This window comes from Perognathus longimembris, chromosome 28 (genome assembly GCF_023159225.1).
Source record: "Perognathus longimembris pacificus isolate PPM17 chromosome 28, ASM2315922v1, whole genome shotgun sequence".
In the NCBI taxonomy this organism is placed as follows: Eukaryota; Metazoa; Chordata; class Mammalia; order Rodentia; family Heteromyidae; genus Perognathus; species Perognathus longimembris.
Window position 1 is genome coordinate 92125205 of NC_063188.1, and position 20919 is coordinate 92146123.

The window sequence follows — 20919 nt, forward strand, 5'->3', positions numbered from 1 at the left end:
GGCTTTTGAAAACTTTTAGTAACAAGCATAAATTAAGAAGAAAGGAAAAACTTCAACAACTCAAAAAGTGTCTTGATTTCTCTAAGAAGCTGTATCAATTTTTCAGTGAATCAATTTATTTGGAAACACAGCTGCGGTTTCAGTTTGTCAATAAAGCTATTGATAATGATTTTCATTGACACCTTCTTAGCTGTTGATGGTCTATAGAATGGTAATTGAGAAAGTTATAAACAAGCAAGGAATATCAAGAACTGGGCCTAGTGAAAATTAATATAGTGGCCAATAATGATATAACTAAGTCTAAATATATTGTCTTTCCCTAGTGGGGATAAGAATATTAGAATGTTCTTTCCAAGTCACAACTAGTAAAGAGGTGGAAGTAATACTGCAGTTGGAGAATCCATAGTTATCCTTAAAAATATGTTTTATTAATTTTTAGTAATATAGGTCTTGCTAAGCCTTCATGTAACATAAAAGTTTGGGTTTTTAATTAGCCATGTTATATAACTAGGAAATTTTCTCATCCTAAATTAGAAAGATATTGGTTTATAAGATTAATTTTGGCTAGCATGCCTGCCTCCCTCCCTCCCTTCTTGCCTCCCTCCGTTCGTCCCTTTGCCTTCTTCTTCTTTCCTTTTCTTTTGAAATGTTCAATTATATAGTTCAACTTTTAAAAAATTTTTATTGTCAAACTGATGTACAGAGATGATACAGTTTCATAGGTTAGGCATTGGATACATTTCTTGTACTGTTTGTTACCTCCTCCCTAATTCCCCCTCCCCCTCCCCCTTTCCCTTTCCCCCCAGGAGTTGCTCAGTTGATTTACACCAAACAGTTTTGCAAGTATTGCTTTTGGAGTCGTTTGTCTTTTTTCCCTGTGTCTCTCGATTTTGGTATTCCCTTTCAGTTTCCTAGTTCTGATACCTGTATACACGGTTTCCAATGTACTCGGATAAGATACAGAGGTAGTGCAGGTACAACCACAGGAAGAGGATACAAGAGGATCATCAATAATAGAAGCTAGGGTTTCACATGGCATGTTGAAAGTAATTACAACAGTGATATAACAGTCGTTTCCATAACATGGAGTTCATTTCACTTAGCATCATCTTATGTGTTCATAATGGTATAGTTATTGGGCTCTTGTGATCTTCTGCTGTGACTAGCCTAAACCTGTGCTGATTATTCCCTATGAGGGAGACCATAGAGTCCATGTTTCTTTGGGTATGGCTCACTTCACTTAGTATAATTTTTTTCAAGTCCTTCCATTTCCTTACGAATGGGGGCAGTGTCATTCTTTCTGATAGAGGCATAAAATTCCATTGTGTATATGTACCACATTTTCCTGATCCATTCGTCTACTGATGGGCATCTGGGTTGGTTCCATATTCTAGCTATGACATTTCAACTCTTTACCTGGGCTGTGTTCAGGTGCCGCTAAGGTTCTGTCGTACAGTTTCTATTGATGTCTACCAGGCAGCCATTGGTTGTTGAGACTTCCTCATGACCAAGTAGATTTCATCCATAAATGAATCTAATAATTAATTTGGCATTAACTGTTTACAAAGGCATTGGCTATGCCAAAGAAATTCATCAATATCATTAAGATTCTTATTTAGTTGCTACTGGAACCCCCAATGAAGCTGTGACCTACTTATATCATAATATACCCAGGATAAACAGAATGAAACAACAGCGGTGTCCACCACTTAAATTTACATCGTGTATCTTCAAAAATGTGCTAGTAGCATTGAAATGCATTACTTTGAAATCATAAGGGAGCTGTCTCTTTAGAAAAAGCCAGGAAAAATGCCTAAAAATATGAAAGTATATCACAATCTGTGCTTCGTAGAAACCCTTCATAGAAAATTGAAAGCATGTTAATTGATGAAATGTGATATCATTTACACAAAGTTAAAATATGAGAAATAATGTTATCACTGGCACATATATTGTAAAGTAGGAAGCTAACAGTAAAATTTAAAAATAATAAATGCAGAACGAATGCTTTATTTACAAAGAAATAGAATAATAGAAGTATGTATACTAAATTGATGAATATATTTTATTCCTTAAAATTTATTATTGATATAGAAATAATGAATACATTTTCTATATTTTGTGTATTTTATATATATAATTATAAGTAAACAAAATATGTAAACTAGCCAAGTTATTGGGAATTTCACCAAAATAAATCTTAGTAATTAAGAAATACTAAAGGAATTAGCTTCTTGTACTATAGTAGAATACCTGAGGCAATGAACCTTTTAAGAGAAGGTGTTTATTTTGGTTTGTGGTGATGGAGATTCTAGTCTAATAATAAAATCCTTTTTGCTCAGGAAGGGTGAATCAAGAGAGGCGAGGGGAGAGAGAGAGAGAGAGGGGTGGGGGAGGGAGAGAGAGGGAGAGAGGGGGGAGAGAGAGGGAGATGGGGAGAGAGAAGGAGATGGGGAGAGAGAGGGAGAGGGGAGGGAGAGAGAGGGAGAGAGGGAGAGAGAGAGAGGGAGGGAGAGGGAGAGAGATCGAGAGAGAGATCGAGAGAGAGAAAGCGAGAAACATGGTCCCACCTAGGCTAAATCATCAGTAAGATTCTCCTGCAAATAAGAATCCAAACCAGGAGCTTAACGTTATCAATGTCACATATACTGGTGAAGAGCATTCTTTACAGTTTTTGGAGAGTGTGTTTACTGGTTTTCTTGAACTACTTCATTATTTACAGTCAGGATTGCCAAACTGCTGCCCGCTATTTTTTGGTGAAAAAAGATAAGCATAAATAAATGGAAAATTTACTGTTAAGAATTTCCAAAAAAATGCATTCAAAGAAACTAGTAGTTTCTGTGACAGCTGTGAACATTGTACGGTTCTGCTATTCAGAGGGAATCAATATCAGAGAGGAAAAGTGTACAAGTGACTAGATATGGAAACAACATCCTTTGAAATTACACTTCCTATTGTAAACAATAATGATGCAAAACAAAACCCACCCAGGATTCATTGTGTTTATTTTTCATTATTTTCTTGTGGTGTACAAAACTAACAATGAAATAATCATTTACTTTTCTTGAAAGAGTGGCAGGCTTATTTGTCCAGACGCCTCAATATGAGTACTAATGTTACTATGGGAACTTTAATAGAGCTAACTTAGGTCAAAACATCTCAATTCTAAGCAATACATCATTTTGAGCTTCTTAATAAGGAAAAACGGATAGGAGACACACCAAAACACAAGTAAAACAAACTATTCACATGAATAGGGTAGCAATAGGAAATTAAAACTGGTAGGCCTAATCTTTTATGCTACTGTTCTTGTATAGTACAAAACAAGGATATTTGCATACGTAAATAGCTGAGGGAAACAAAAGATTATTCATGATACTTAAATATTATATGAAATTTAAACAACAGTAAATTTTTATTAGAATATAGACAGTTTCCATTTTTATTCCGGGAGGCCACTTTTGTATTATAACAACAGATTAGAGTGGTTATGCCAGAAATGAAATGTTCTCACAAAATCTAAGCAACTATGATGTAGCTATTTACAAAATAGCCCAGCCTTTGAACTATAGGGGCAATAACATAAAAACACTGGCATAACCCTGATCACAGACTTTTGCATTGTCTCCATCATGAATGCATACCAAGAGGTTGCTATTACTAGGAGCCTTCTGAGTTGCCAGAAATGTTTTAGTAGTCTTCACTATGTATACACATGCATCTAAACTCAAATTTCAGTAAACCATTTAATAGCCTGTGTTATAGAGCACATGCCTTTAATAAAATATAATGCATATCACAATTTTAGAAATTTAAAGTTGCATTTGGTTTGGAGAAAACTACAAAATTAATAATATTCTGGTGACAAAAATTAAAGTCTTAATCATCTCACAAGAGAAATAATGGAAGAATGTTCAGAAGTAACTAGGATAGGTTCAGGACAGCTATGTACAAAACAAAACAAAATGAGCAAAACTATAACAACAACAACAAAATAACACACTTCTTCACAGAAAACAAAACTATTTTAAAAGAAGACCAAATTATTAAAAAGATAAAGGAAAATGTTCTAAAATAAAAATAACCCGAGATACTTTATTTTTTTTTAAACCTTTTTGCTTGTTTTGTTTTTTGCCAGTCCAGGGGCTTGAACTCAGGGCCTGAGCATTGTCCCTGGCTTCTTTTTGCTCAAGGCCACTTGAGCCACAGCACCATTTCTGGCTTTTTCTATATATGTAGTGCTGAGGAATCAAAACCAGGGCTTCTTGTACACGAGTCAAGCACTCTACCACTAGGCCACATTCCCAGTCCTCCCCCGCCCCCAGACACTTTAAAATAAAAAAAATTGATGATAAAAACCCAAAAGCTAAACTTTTCATGCTATCTTGAAACTCTGAAAGCCATGTGGTTCTTTCAGTATGTTTGGAAATTTTGTTTGCTTCTATCAGAAGAAAAAAAATGTTTTTAAATTTTGAAAATTACTCCCAGTTGCATGTTGTGGACAACAAAGATGTCACAGGGGAGCCAGACATTTGGTTTTTGTCATCTCATATATTAAGACATTTTCCTTTTCATATTTTACAAATTCCTGTTAGTGGAATTTGCTACGGTGATTTCAGGAACCGTGATATATATAGAATAAAATGAAGGAAGGAAATAGCCATCCAAGTAAGTGTAACTAGACCAAAGAGTCTGACTGCATAGAAACCTTGAGCTGATAATCTCTATTGTTTTGGACTATGACCAAAGTAGTAACATTTTACTTCACAACAGGAAAAGGATAATGGCTAATTTGTTCATTGCTACTTACCACATATATAACACAAGGTCTATAAGTATATTTTCATGAAATCTCTCTTCAGAAACAAGTGAAATTCATGAGATGAAGATTAAAATGTAATAATAAAACATTTTTTTAAGAAAAAAGAACTGTGCTTTTTTATGATATGGTTATAAAATGTTACCCCAAAGGCTCATATGTTGAATAGTTGGGTTCAAGTTGGTGGATGGAGGTGCTAAAATAAACAATATTGCTATCCATAATAGGAATAAGGGAATCCATAGTTAAATATAACATGCATAAACTATGATTTCATATTAAAACAAGAAAATGAAAGTCATGTGTATTTATCACCTGTGATAGTCTATATTCTAGTTACAATGATATAGCTTTATATTCTGAATCTTTATTTTTTTTCATTTCCTTTTGCATTTTGGTGTCAAACCACAAGTTCCAGGAATGCTGAACAACTACTGGATCACTAAGCTTTATCTCCAGCCATTACATATTGTTTTATTTTGACAAAGGATTTTCTCATATTTCCTAAACTGGCCTTCAACTTAATATTCCTGCCTTACTCTTCAGAGGACTGGGATTACAAATATTAACTGTTAGGACCAGCCCTCAAATACAGTGTTTTTTGTGACTGTCTGGCTTCAGGTCCTGGATACTGTCCCTGAGCTATTTTGCTCAAAGTTAATGATCTACCACTCGATACACAGCCCCATGTCCTGCATAGATTTTTTTTTTTGCTTAATTGAAACAAGAGTCTCATGGACTTTCTTGCCTAGGCTGGCTTCGAACTGTGAGCCTCAGATCTCAGCCTTCTGAGTAGCCAGGATTACAGGCATGAGCTACCAACATCCAGTATCAAATAGTATTTTTAATGTCTTAAAGTGTTATTATTAAAAGTATTATTAATATAATATTAGAACTATTATTAAAATTCTTATTTACTGTGTATAAGTAAAGCAATTCTGAGTATTCCATAAATGGCCAAACTTGTGCAGCATATGGTTTGAGTATGAAAATATAGTCAGAGTAAAGTAAATGTTTGTATGCTGTAAGTAACTATACTTCTGTGGCTATCATTACATTTGGGAAATACAAGATTTAGGATAATTAAATTTGTATGATTACCTGATTTTGCCACAAACAAATTTATTTCTAACTTAGTTACTCAAAACTCCAAGTCAATTAAATAACACTTTAGACCCCTTTACTATCCATAGTGATACCTAAACATTAAAATGGTCAGATATGATTTCCTGGACAGTTTTGATACTACAATAAAACCTTCAACTTTTGTGAAAGTTCAGACTTGTCATTTTTATAAATTGACTTATTGACTTTATTAACTTTTGTCTTAGTATACCTAGTATTGCCTGAGATAATCACAAAGAGAAAATACTAAATTTAAATCAGCATGTTAAATAATGCAAGTAATTAATATTTAAATGGTCAGTTATGTAACAAATTATTGTACTTTTTACATGTATTTTGCACAATTTTTATAGCACTCAATATCAAGAACAATTATTAGTATTTTCCTCAGTGACCCTCCTGTTGCCACTAAATTTCTAAAATTTAATGATTATGACCCAATAAAAACTCACAACAGAACATGCTTGCTTGTTTGACAACATTGGCTACATTTTGAAATCGCCCAGGAATTTGAAAAGCATTCCAATTTATGGGACCAAATATTCTGATTTAATTAGTCTTAATATGTCATATGATTCATTTAATTGGCAAGGCTAAGAAGCAGTGGATGATATATCATAAGATCCATGAATTTCAGTCTTCTTGGATCTACATTCGGTTCACTCAACAATGCCTAGCATTAAAAAAAATCAACTTCCATTGTTTAAAGAAGTCTGACTTCTGGTACTAGATTATCTGGATAATTGCCTCAACTTATCACTTCTTTTCTCTGCAAAAGCAGGAGAACTATTACTTATTCCTAATGTCTGTTACACTATCATTCTCATGAAAAATTACATATCTCTTTTGAAGAGAGAATAGTAATTTATCTGTGAAGTGAAATAACACTAGCAGATCATTAACTTGGTACAATGAATGCATCAAGCAGCTGTTACTTAGAAAATAGAACATCTGTTAAATGCCACCAAAGTCACTATTCACTGTCATTATAGTTATGGCTATAATTTCTGTGCTGCAATTGTGCTTTCATGAAATTCTTCTTTAATAGACAATAAAATATTAATAAAAAGTCAATACACATTCCTATAAACCCACTATTTAATTTTTTACATCTTCTTTAATTTATCATTATATTATTCTGTCACATTAACTTAATAATAAAATATGTTGTAAACCTTGAGCCATGATAAAATAATGTAAGAAACTAAAAAATCAATCAGTATAGCATTTCATCATGTTTAAAATATATTAGATTGAATGATGCACTATTGATTTGATTACAACCATTGACAATCAAAACAAACATGTTACCACTCTAAAGATTATTATAAATTGGTGTTTTCTCTAACTTAACCAAAACCTCAGAATGTGATATATATATTGGACTTTTGGTGATATGGGAATGTTTTCATTTTCTTCCCATGTATATATCATGTAGGTAAAAGGTGGAAAAAATCTCATTTTCAATGGCTAGAAATGGCGTAACATTTATATACATTGAATATATATAGATTGTCCTTTGTGAAGGTGATTTAGAAAAACATGCACACACGAAAAAATAAAAAAAAATTACCAAGATTTCAGTAGTATCCTAATAGAAGGAGACACATATAACGAAATTGTATTAAATGACATATTTAAATAAGTGTGGATCTGAGTAAATGTACAATCTACAGGAAAGTAGATGTGGAAGAAGTTAAAAAAAACTTAAAGCCTGGATATAGTGGAACATTGTATGGAGAAGTTATCCTAAGATGAAAGTCACGTGTGAATTCCAAGGAAACATAGGAGGCATTAGAAAATTCTAAGAAATGCGATTCTGGGGGAAAATGTGTGAAGTCAAAGTGAGCTGTTTCATTTATCCCTTGAAGAAAATATCATATATGTGTTGCCATGTGATCAGATAATTATTTCAATACTTTTTCCATTATAAATTTAAATAAAACTTGAGAAATCCAGAAGAGAATAAGGGAGTAGATTTTCCCTTTTTGCTGCTACATAAATGATAAGTTGAAAGTTGAAACTTAAGTCTAATAAGATAATTACATTGATTATTGAAACATCAATAATCTACTAGATATGAGAAAAATCAAAGGATGTTTTCAGCCTTTAAAATTTTAATAGCTAGGGGGAGCGGTGGGGGTGATGAGGGCACTGGGACAGTGGTAGCGGTTGTGTGAAGATGGAGTTTCCCGGAGGAAATGACAATTACCTGACGATCACGGGGCCCTCTCACCCTCTCACCCTTTCCTGTCGGGGGCTGAGACATTCCATACACCAAGCTTAGGTGATGAGGAATTTGAAATCCCACCTATCTCCTTGGGTTCTGGTCCATCACTGGCTGTCTCTGCTGTGGTTGGCCATTTTGATGACCTGTCAGACCCTTCTTCCTCACAGGATGGCAGTTTTTCAGCTCAGTATGGAGTCCAGACATTGGACATGCCTGTGGGCATGACTCATGGCTTGATGGAGCAGGGTGGGGGGCTCCTGAGTGGGGGCTTCACCATGGATTTGGACCACTCCATAGGAACTCAGTATAGTGCCAACCCACCCAATTGATGTACCGATGACAGACATGACATCAGGCTTGATGGGGCATAGCCAGTTGACTACCATTGATCAATCAGAACTGAGTTCTCAACTTGGTTTGAGCTTAGGGATCGTCTTTCAACCACCCCTTCACCTACTAGTTCACTTCAGGAGGATGGTGTTGAGGATTTCCGGAGGCAACTTCCCAGCCAGAAGACCGTGGTAGTCGAAGAAGGGAAAAAGCAGAAGGCCCCAAAGAAGAAGAAAAAGAAAGACCCTAATGAGCCTCAGAAACCAGTTTCAGTATATGCTTTATTCTTTGTGATACACTGGCAGCCATCAAGGGACAGAATCCTAATGCCACATTTGGAGAGGTTTCAAAGATTGTGGCTTCTATGTGGGATAGTCTTGGAGAGGAAAACTGAAGCTGCCAAAGAAAGAGTACCTCAAGGCCCTAGCTGAGTATAAAGACAACCAAGAGTGTCAGGCCACTGTGGAAACAGTAGAATTGGATACGGTGCCACCATCGCTGACTCCTTCAACACCTCCTGCGACGGCTGTTGACCCAGCATCTCCGGCACCAGCCTCCTCTGAGTCCCCTGCCCTGTCCCCTTGCACTGTTGTTAACTCTACTCTTTCATCTTATGTAGCAAACCAGGCACCTTCTGGGCCTGGGGGTCAGCCCAATATTACCAAATTGATGATTACCAAAAAAAAAATTTTTAATAGCTAGGTAATAGATGGCAAATTTGATCATTTGAAATAGTGAAAGGTAGTGATTAATATTTGTAATATTATGCTGGCACCAGCACCTGTTATAAATAAAACACAAAGAAAACAAAGATATATTAGAGTTTGCAGCACTTTCTATTTAAATCATATTCTACTCATGTCAGACATTTTCCTATGTAGTATAAATCCTCAGTATCAGGTACATCATTCACACTTTGCTGCTTTTTGACTGTTCATAAGTGAACTGATAGCAATCTCATAAGTCAAAATAACATATAGTACATACACTATCTTTCTACCATCTTCAAATGAACCCTAGGGAATGAAAAGTAGCCACGTGAGAAAAAACTACAAGGCCTGAGTTTTAATTTAGTCAAGGATGTTATTGATTTAGAGCATTCTCCTTTAGAACCACAGATATTCTACAACTCTACTACTTACACCACAAGGAAAAAGAATAAGCTATGTAGGCTGAATATTCTATTCTTCTGAAGAAAAGGAAATACCCTGAACTTTCAGTTCATTCTCCCAATCTTACCAACAAAATTAGTGACTTTAGTTTCCATAAAGGGGAATAAATAAGTATATAAAACGAGTAAAATATATCTTTAGTTACCCATCTACAACTGAGAATGTAACTCACTGTAAATCACTTTTGACTATAAACAATTATGTACCACTAATAATATAGTCATTGTATTTTCCCTTTCTTTGTGTAAAATAGTGATATAAGTATAAATTAGCATTTAACTTTATGGGTGTTACCTTTCCATATAGGTTGAAAAAAGTGATAAATCATTAATCTGGATTACAAAGTAGACAATGGTTATTTGCATGTATTTATTTGACCAACACATTCTTGAATACACATTTGAAACAGACTTTTTCTGATGCTTTTATTTTCTTTAATGTGCTTATATGAATTCCTGACACCTGTAGATTCATAGGTTGTCTATTTCCCATGTGTACAGACAGAAGATTATAAGGACAAAAATCTACTGCATATCTACTTATAAGTCAAGTTCTAAAGGATCTCTGTCTACTCAAATAGGATACATTTCAAAAGGCCTCAAATAACATAACACACAGCTCTTTCTATAATTATAAATAACATCTAGTTGTATTATAAAAAACGTTTATGAACAAATTTATGAACTGGTCACATATATCAAATGCCACCTATGTTACAGATGATCCTCTGTGCAACAGCACATGTAACAATAATTGCTTCAATTTCAGTTACTTTCATATTACAAAAAAGTACACATATAAAAGGGTATCATACAATTTTAAAATGTGAGTCTTTCTTAGATCCAAATTTTATTCATACATAATTTTAATCTCATTTATTGGACCTGCTGATTTGATATCCCAAGAAAGAACAAAAAATACTCATTGCTTGTTCGTGGAACAGAATCTAAAGGTATGGAGAATGGTCAACCAGAATGACTATCTTGGTATATTCTAACAATAAAAAAAATCCACACTGAGAGCATCTGAAATCATGAAAATTGGAGTTGCCTCACAGAGAAACCTTCCTTTCTTTTACCTGATCCATTCTGTTCTCTTTCTGCATAGAATCCAATTGATTCTGCAGGTTGACTTTTTCTGCTTTAAGTGCTGCTCCTCAGTGATTTTTGTCTTGGTTTGACTTGATTTTCTGTGATAAAAACATCTGCTCTATTTGTAGATGGCTTTTCAGCTCATGTTCTCACTGCACTCTATGTCTCTCAGTTAACATATTTAGGAAAGAATCTGTTGGGCACTGGCTCATCTCCAGTTAATATCCAATGGCTGGCTGTTTAGGCAGGAAGAAAAGAACAGGGAATAGAGGCAGGGAAGCACAAAATGGTCACATGGTCAATCATGTGAGAAAGTGCAGGCAGGAAGCATTTGCACTTGGCTGTTTTTCCAACAATGTTCTCTATATGCTCTTATTAAATGTCATTATTTTCATGGCTTAACAAATTAAGTCTTTGGAAATGGTAGTGCTCTTTAAATTTAGAATTGAGGCCTACGTTTAACAACCCAGTTTTTTTTTAAAACCTAGGATGTGAAGATAGAATTGATATCTGTGAACTTGCATGGGAAAAATAAATTTTCTCTTTTCTCCACTGGTGACTGAAATTATATTTTTGTTTGATTATGGATGTGAGCAATACAATTCAACAATAGCAGTACCTGTGACTTTATCACCCATAGAAATAGCTGATAATTCTCTATTAGTCATTTAGTCATTTAATACAATTAAAAATATCAGGTTCAGTACTACAATGAAATTTCCCTAGTTCAAGATCAACTGTCAAATGATAGATACTGTTAGTTAACATGTTAAGCAGAAAAATTACAATATCGTAATTTTAAAAATGGACATAGTACTAGAGTAAAATTGGTTTCATGTAAAAGCTTCTTTATTTTATACTTTTTAAGAGGACTAATACAAGAAAGGGTCTTCAAATCAATCAAATTTGAAAGGTTCATGGAACCAAAAGGCTGAATATTCTTATAGAGAAATAAAATAACACCACAAAATTTAATCTCCTAAAGTCAAGTCTTTGTGGAATAGCCCTCAGAAGTCTGCCTTTAGACACTATATATACAAATTATTATATGTATATATAACTTATACATATTATAGCCACATACTTACATATATGTATATAATCTATTTAGTATGTAGTCATGAATCACTAAGAAATTAATCATATTTGTACATAAATATGTTTTGTTATGTATCATTATTCCAACTGCAGTATAACTGGTGTGACTTCATAATCCAGAAGCATAAGTTTGAACGCTTACAAAGTCTCTGCATATAAACAATATATACAGATATTTCACAACCATTCATTATTTTAATTTACTTTATTATTGTTATAAAGACGATGTAAATTTATGCGAATCAGGTAGTGAGTATATTTCCTTTTGTACAGTGTTTTCTGTTCCATCACTCTCTCCCAGTCTCTACTTCCTGTCTCCACCCACAAGTTGTATAGTTCACTTTTGTCAGTGCCCAGTGAGCACTTTTCACCCTTTTCCTTTGAGTTCTTTGCCCTCTCCTCATCCTCCCAAAGATATACACATGAATACACCATACAAAAGTAAGGAACATGAAAGAAAGAAAGAAAGAAAGAAAGAAAGAAAGAAAGAAAGAAAGAAAGAAAGAAAGAAAGAAAGAAAGAAAGAAAGGAGAGAGAGAAAGAGAGAAAGAGAGAGAGAGAAAGAGAGAGCGAAAGAGAGAGAAAGACAGAGAGAAAGAGAGAGAGAAAGAGAGAAAGAAAGAGACAAAGAAAGAAAGAAAGAAAGAAAGAAAGAAAGAAAGAAAGAAAGAAAGAAAGAAAGAAAGAAAGAAAGAAAGAAATGTTCTTTGTTTCCATAACTTTGGAATTCATTTCACTGTGTTGCACCTTTGTGATTCTTAAAATTATCCTCTTTGGTCTAACTGTATGTGAATATCTAGAATCCTGTGTAATTTGTCACATCCCAGTGTGTTTTAGATCTGACTTCTGCCTATCAGAGAGAACATGTTCCATTTGTCTCTCTGATCTTGGCTTACCTCAATTAACATTTGTTCCAGTTCCATACATTTCCCTGAAAATGACATTATTTTCTTCTTTCTAATGGCTGTGTAAAATTCCATTGTATATAGGTACTACATTTTTTTGACCACTCACCTATTGTGGGGCATCCGGGCTGTTTGCATATCTTGGCTATTGTGTAATAGTGTAGCATTGAACATAAATGTACAAGTGACTTTATCTTATCCTGGCACATGATGATTAGGGCAGATTCCTGGGAGTATATGGCTGGGTGATAGGGAAGATCTATGTTTAGTTTTTCTAAGGAAACTCCAAACTTCTGTCCCGAATAGGTGTACTAGTTTACATTCCCGCCAACAATGCAGTGGGGTTCCTTTTTCCCCACATTCCCCCCACATTCCCCCACAACATTTGCTGTTGTTGTTCAAATATACAGTGTTGACCAGTCTTACTGGGGTGAGATGGAATCTCAGAGTTGTTTATATTTGCATTTCCTTTATGGTGAAAGATGATGGCCATTTCCTCATGTGTTTCTTTGCAACTCTTACCTCTTCTGAGAAGTCTCTCCTTAGTGCCCTTGCCTGTTTAGTGATTATGAGGTTCAAGAAGGGTTAGTTTCTTGAGTTCCAGAAGCATAACAGGAGACTCCACAAGTGCTTCTGCACAACTAATGCCATCATTACTAACCTATAAAGACAGTCAATTTGGAAAAGATCTTTACCAGCAATATATTAGACCAAGGCCTAATATTCAATGTATACAAGCATTAAAATTTAAGGCTACAATCAATATACCACTTGATTCTTAATGCTATCTTTCTTACAGGTTACACAGAAAGAAATTGAAAAACAGAAAGCTCATTTGAAAAGTGTTACAGAGCTAGGAGAAGCTTTGAAATCAGTGCTGGGCAAGAAGGAGACCTTGGTGGAAGATAAACTTAGTCTTTTGAATAGTAACTGGATAGCTGTCACCTCCCGAGCAGAAGAATGGTTAAATCTTTTATTGGTAAGAGAAGAGACTGAAAACTTTTCTATTTCTTTCTATAATAAGGGAATAAGTTACATAACATATTTGGCCATATTTTGTGTGAGAATACCTTTCTTCTAAACATACTGGACCTTCTCTTTCTATAAATACAATAATTATGCCTTATGTAGGCTATATTCTATAAGGATATTTCAATTAAAAGTGATAAAATGTACTCTATTTTTTATCTCTTTAGAATTCTAGTAAGCAGAACAAATCCTTTAAAATATTTTCTAACCAATTAAAGTCATAATGTCATATATCTTTGTATAATTAAGGAATACCAGAAACACATGGAAACCTTTGACCAAAATGTGGATTACATCACAAAGTGGATCATTCAGGCTGATACACTTTTGGATGAATCTGAGAAAAAGAAATCACAGCAAAAAGAAGACATCCTTAAGGTAGCAAATGAAATATTGTAAAAAGTAATTTTCAATCTGTACACCATTATGTCAATCATGTTTGCCCCTGAAGTTACAAAGGACTTCTTAATAGGAAAGAAACAGTCAAATCCTTTCTTCTTTCTCTCCTTCACTTTTTCCTTCCTTCATTTCTTTTCTCTTTCTTTTCATACTTTTGTTATTTTTTCTTTCCTTTCTTTTGTTTTAATTTACCACTGTCTTTCCTCTTTTCAATAGACATCAATGATACTGAAGAATTTTCAGCTGATTACGCTTTAACACTCCTGAGAATGGTTATCCTGGATTTGCTTTGGTATCATGTTTCAGTGTCCTACCTATTTTGATGGAATCAAATCCTCTTTTATCTAATATAAAACACAGTTTTGTTCCATTATTTATAGAGTCTATCTGCGTAAATACCTGAAATTCAATCATTTGGATATATTTTCTTATGTCACATACAATCACAAAAGATTGAATATCTCTGATCCAACAAATTCAAATATTAAAGAGGTATAAAATACAAAACTTTACAATGCAATATTAATGTGATGTCAAAGTGGAAAACCCAATATCAAGATTTATTTCAAGCATAAAATAATTTAAAAATATTATTTAATGTTACCTTCTTGTTACATATGATTATATGAAAGATACAGGTACATATAATATATATGTGTATATGAAATATAAATGCACTATATGTTTAGATTCAAATGCTATTCCTTGTCACTTGTATAAGCAAATATTTCAAAATCTAAAAGAGTCAAAAAACAAAAATATTTTCACTCCCTAGTATTTTGGTTAAGGGATATTCATAGCTCCAGGCTCTCTTTTTGAAAGTAATTATTTAGTATTTACTTTAGAAATATAAGATCTAATATGAAAATATACATTAATATTACATATCTTTAGTCATATTTTCTTTCTCAATTAAATAGAAAGTGTGAGAATTACAAATCTCATTTAAATCAATAATGCTTTATGTGTTTTGAAATTTCTGAAATATGGAAGCAGATTTTTTCTCAAAATACACATAGTTATATTTTCTATCTTCAAAATTTATTTCCTCTTTGACTGTTTTCCTTTGAAACTTTTTATGCCCTTATTTTTTGACATCAGATCTTGCCAGTAGTCCATGGTAGTTCTGAACTCAGTACATACACAGGTGGGCCTTAGACTTCCAATTCTCCTGTATCACCTCCTGAGACCTGGGTTGTAAGAGTACACCTCTCTATGCTCAGCTCTCATTTTCCTTTTAATGTCCTGGAAATGTCTCAAGTATTATTATTTTTCTTTCAGGAGAAATCCCTAAATTTATTTTAGGCTATGTATAAAACATATTTACCAGCTCTCTGAGCTCTACTGACATTGTGTAGCATTACTCATTTTCCCTTGATATGTAAAATCAGCAATGTCATTTTATGATGAAATTCTTTCAATTCCCTAATAACTCATCATATAACACATAATCCAAATCTATTCATGAAGCAATGTTCCAAAGATCTAGTATACTAAACAAAGAAGAAACAAAAATGTACAAGAAAGAAAATTTTCAATGTATTTTTAAGCTACCTTCCATCTTGAACACAGTATAAGTTGTTACAGACGTATTAAAATGAGTAAAGATAAAATAGGACAAAATATAAATGTACGATTTTTACAGAAAATATATGTCAGGGAAATATCCATTCTTCTTGGGACAACATAAATAGTTTAAAGAAATGTGAATCAAACTTAATCATGGATAATGACCTATTTTTCTAAGATCACACATAATCTCATTAACTTCTTTTTATTTATTTATTTATTTTTTTTTTTTTGGCCATTCCTGGGGCTTGGACTCAAGGCCTGAGCACTGTCCCTGGCTTCTTATTTGCTCAAGGCTAGCACTCTGCCACTTGAGCCACAGCGCCACTTCTGGCCATTTTTTGTATATGTTGTGCTGGGGAATCGAACCCAGGGCTTCATGTATAGGAGGCAAGCACTCTTGCCACTAGGCCATATTCCCAGACCACCTCATTAACTTCTATTATATTGACTTGGGTTTTATTTCTCTCTTTCAGTTCTGCATGTGTATTTTTCTTTCTCTCCATATCTCTGCATCCCTCTTTCCCTCCCTTGCTCAGTCCCACTTCTCACTCCTCCCTCTTTCTTTCCCTCTCTCCCTCTCTTTTTTTTTCTCTCTCTTTTTCAACTTCCATTACTAACTTCAAGCCCTGTTTCTTGCTCATGGAATATAGAATTTAAAGGCAGAAATGAATGACATACGCCCAAAGGTGGACTCAACACGTGACCAAGCAGCGAACTTGATGGCAAACCGCGGTGACCATTGCAGGAAAATAGTAGAGCCCAAAATCTCAGAGCTCAACCATCGATTTGCAGCCATTTCTCACAGAATTAAGACTGGAAAGGTAGGAAGATCTACTCCAAGGTGGAAACTAGTGCTAAATGATCTCTTGCGAAGGTTGCGCAGTGCTCTGAAAGGGCCAAGCAACCCCCACAGCAAGGTTTTCAAAAGGAAAATGAAGGCCAAAATGTATTTTAAAAAATTTTACAACTGACTATCCTGGGAGACAAATTGATCTTGTTCTTGTCCTCTGTTACTGTGTGTCTCTATCCCTCACATGTTTCTTTTTCCTGCCAACACTGTTCTAGAACTGCATTCTGCACTGGTTTACATATGTGTTTTGGGAGTTGCCTACAACACAAAAAGTAACAAATAGCATGCTGCATTCAAAAAAGCACAAAAAAACTATATTAAACAAGCACTACTGATATATTTTACTAAGTATAATATTGCTCGTGTACAATGTAGACTGAATATCCAAAATGAGGCCTTGTCCATCTTCTGCATGGTAGAGGGTGTTTATACTTTTCTTGTGCACATGTGTATAATATATATATATGTATGTATGTGTATATATATGTATACCTATATACATATATATACACACATGTTGTTTGTGCTAGTTGAAGCCACTATGAAAAAATCAATTAGGCCATGAAAATAATTGCAAGGCTTATATATACTAATTTTTGTTATTTCATATGCCTATTTATATTTACTCTACTTAGCGAAGAATCAGAGGATATGGAACTTTTGCATGATAGCCTTTATGTTTAAAAAATTTTACCCAATCTAGAATCTTATAAGTACATCACAAAAATTTATAAATACAGTTCAATCAAATTTCAGTTCTAAGAAAAATCTTTAAAATGCAAGAAATACACTCAACTTTATACATTGCAATTTGGACACAATTTTCAATATGGTATGTGATAAGCTTTTAATTATAAAAGTATATCTAAAAGAAATATATATAGGCATGTATTAATTAGTGGAAGCGATCTTAAATGACAAAATATTGTTGAAATACCTGTGAGATAATATGATATAAAATGACAGGTAAGGGGCTGAGAATATGGCTTTGCAGTAGAGTGCTTGCCTAGTACACATGAAGCCCTGGGTTCGATTCCTCAGCACCACATAAAGAGAAAAAGCTGGAAGTGGCGCTGTGGCTCAAGAGGTGGAGTGCTAGCCTTGAGCAAAAAGAAGGCAGGGACAGTGCTCAGGCCCTGAGTTCAAGCTCCAGGACTGGCAAAAAAAATATGACAGGTAAGTATTCTTAGGAAAAAGTAATCTGTTCAAAATTTAAAGTTTATTTTCTTAACATGGACACCATATATATACTACAATTTCTGGAGGTTTTCCATTGAAATGCACACACACACACACACACAGAATGTTTCACAATATATGAATTATGATACGAGGGTCTCTAATATTTTATGAACTTACAACATAGTCACCCTCAAAACTCACCTTTCCAAAGCACAACCATAGTCTTGCAGTAATCTTGCAGTATCTTGCAATATCTTGCAGTAATGCATTTGACAAGGTCTGAAATTTTATTTTCAGCTTGAAGTTTTCTTTAAGAATGACTATTATTTAGACTATGCTTTTATTTCTTAAGGAATCAATGATTTAGACAATACATAAATAACCAAGAAACACTCACCTCAATCATTGAAAAAAATACTAATTTATGACTAGGTTTTATATTTTTCTCATTATCATCACCTGTATACTAGTTTAATAAAATACTAAGCTATAATGTATTTAAGAGAAAATATGCTTTCCTTTTAGATAATGTTAAAAGATTAAGACATTAGTACTATATTGGAAAATGTTGGTGAATAAAAATGGGGAAAATACAGTCTCCACTACAGACAAATTGTGAGAGCTTGTTAATTATTTTCCTTCAAGTGAATTCGCCAGTACACTTCAAATTAATATTTTGAATTTCGTATCAATAACCAAACAATACTATATTCAAAGTATTCAACTTTTTCTCTGAATTGGTAAACATAACTAGGTCCAATATTTCCCTTGTATTTTAGTTCTGAAAAGAATATTTTATTTTACCAACAGAACAAATTTTTAAAGCATGGATGTAAAGGATATTTGATACTTTTTTAATTTTCTCTTGTATTAAAGGATGATACTTGTCTTCCTGTGTTAGTGCAGAATGATAGCAAGATGTAAATTGTACTGAATAAATATCTTTTTACAAGAACAAAAACAAATAATTACACTAGTACACTAATACATTTCAAGATATGTTCAAATGCTACTTCTTCAAATGCAAGTGAGGTTATTCTACCAGATAACAATGGACTTAGAGGATTGAACTCTAATTTTTTAACTGTCAGTAATAAAGAAATTATGTGATTTGTCTGAATAACTAGTTCAGTGCTTGTAAAATAAGGAAATTAGATTAATATATTTTAAGAATGAAAATTACCCCCATTTCTCTCAACGACTTATTCAAAATTCAATGTATGGAATGAAAAATAGAACAGTAATTAGTTGGGAAGATATTTTGTCCTTTATATCTTTTTGCTTCATAAGACTAAATACAGAAGGTGATAGTTATATCCATAAGATAGGGCATTACATTTCTATGTTCATTGAGTTTACAAGTCCTTGCTAATTTTGAATTTGATTATTGGGTCATCTTCTGTTGATGTCATAACCCACTTATTGGCTTATATGTGATTTTGCTTATAGAATACATATACTTTGGAGAGGCTAAGATTGTTAGGGGTAGCCTTTGATCTCAAAATCAAGCTCTTTTATCATAAGACTTCTGCAGAGTTCAATAAATTCCTACCAAACATATACTATTTTAAAACCACAGTATTTGGTGATGCAGAAACTCCTTTGCTAAGAAGTAATAGATTTAAGAGGCTATTTAATTTCAAATCAGGATATATTCGTGGATACTGGGTTGAGAGATGTTTGCATAGCAAATTAATTTGGCAGCTAGTCCAGTAACACAAAGTAATATCCTTATCAAAGATAAGAAAAATAATTCTTATCAAAAAGTTGAAGAGTACATAGTGTGTTCCGTGAAGAGTAACCTCAGAGTGTATATGGACTAGAAGGAATGTGGAATAAAGTTTAGTTGTGGATGTTAAGACTAATAAAGATGTTTAGACAGTGTGAAAAGTTCATAAGAGCCACATAGTGATTTGTCCTTAGTAGGCAATTAGTACATTGTGAGATTTTCATGTCCTGTATAAGACCAATTTAGTGGGGAATAAGAGGAGGCAATTTAACTGAATAATGGCAAGAACTAGGAACATTAGTTACATATGAACACGATTGGCTGGATTGGTGACATGACGAGCCCAAACAATGTAGTAGCCATTGGAATGGAAAGTTTCAATCTACAGCAATGACTCTCAACCATCTGTATGTATTTGGAGGATGTTAAAATACAGGTCATTGGGCTCTGCATCCAAAATGTGCAGCAAATCCAGTGAAAGTAGGGAGGAGCTTAGATGTTTGCATTCCTAATAAGTTTCTAAATTATATTGATACTAATGGGCTAGAGATGGCACCTTAAGAACTTGATTTTTCAGAATTGAAAACTAGCCTAGATTTAAATTATTATCTATGAGATATAAGAAGTTGAAAACTGAAAAATGACTTAATATTCAGTGCTACTTGAATGAAAATGATGGTATATGAGTTTTGGAAATTAAATAGTCATTATGATATATCTCCTTTTATTTAATATATCATTTCAAAAGAATTTTAAATAGACTTCATCTAGAAATTTGTTAGTATAATTTGTGTTGATTATGGTTTTCTGTAAATTTAGAAATGATCCATTTTTGTAAGTCACAGAATACTTCAAATATTGGCCCTGAAATTGATGCTAACCACAATATTAAACTTCATTTTTCTTTACTAAGACTTATGTGTTTTAGAACACAAGTAGAATATGTCATTCTATTTCTATATATCTTGAAAATTATAGCTAAATTAATGTAGTCTCTCGATATATGTGTATGTGATGCAAGTACAAAAAGAGATTTGTAAATCTGGCACTGTATTTTTAAATATTCATAGATTCATTTCTGTAATAATTATAAAGTATCTAGGTTTCCAGTGTCAAGGTATCAGTGTCAGCAGATATAAAACTAATCTTTGTGTAGATCAGAGATTTTGGATTTTATATGAGTCTATGAATGAAACAATGACCCACTGAGGTTAGTTAGCATATAATATAGACTATGTCAAGGAAAAAGTCCCAGATGGTTGAATCTCGCCTATCTTAAAATATGGTTTATGTGAGAAAAATAATTGAATGATATTTTGGACAAATATTTTGGATTTCTTAAACATCAGTGTGAATAATTGTTACAAATTATACATGATTTGTAATGC

The 20919-nt window shown here is 33.4% G+C and overlaps 1 protein-coding gene and 1 pseudogene across 2 annotated transcripts in view; both read left to right on the forward strand.

The window, feature by feature from the left end:
- Dmd (dystrophin) overlaps positions 1–20919 on the forward strand; it is a 1916788-nt gene that overhangs the window by 732212 nt on the left and 1163657 nt on the right. For both annotated transcript variants that reach the window (XM_048336444.1, XM_048336436.1), the window contains 3 exons: positions 13570–13749; positions 14049–14177; positions 16421–16591. In XM_048336444.1, the coding sequence (XP_048192401.1) occupies positions 13570–13749; positions 14049–14177; positions 16421–16591 (480 nt within the window). The remainder of the gene's footprint in view (positions 1–13569; positions 13750–14048; positions 14178–16420; positions 16592–20919) is intronic.
- On the forward strand, positions 8087–9206 carry LOC125343864 (annotated as a pseudogene).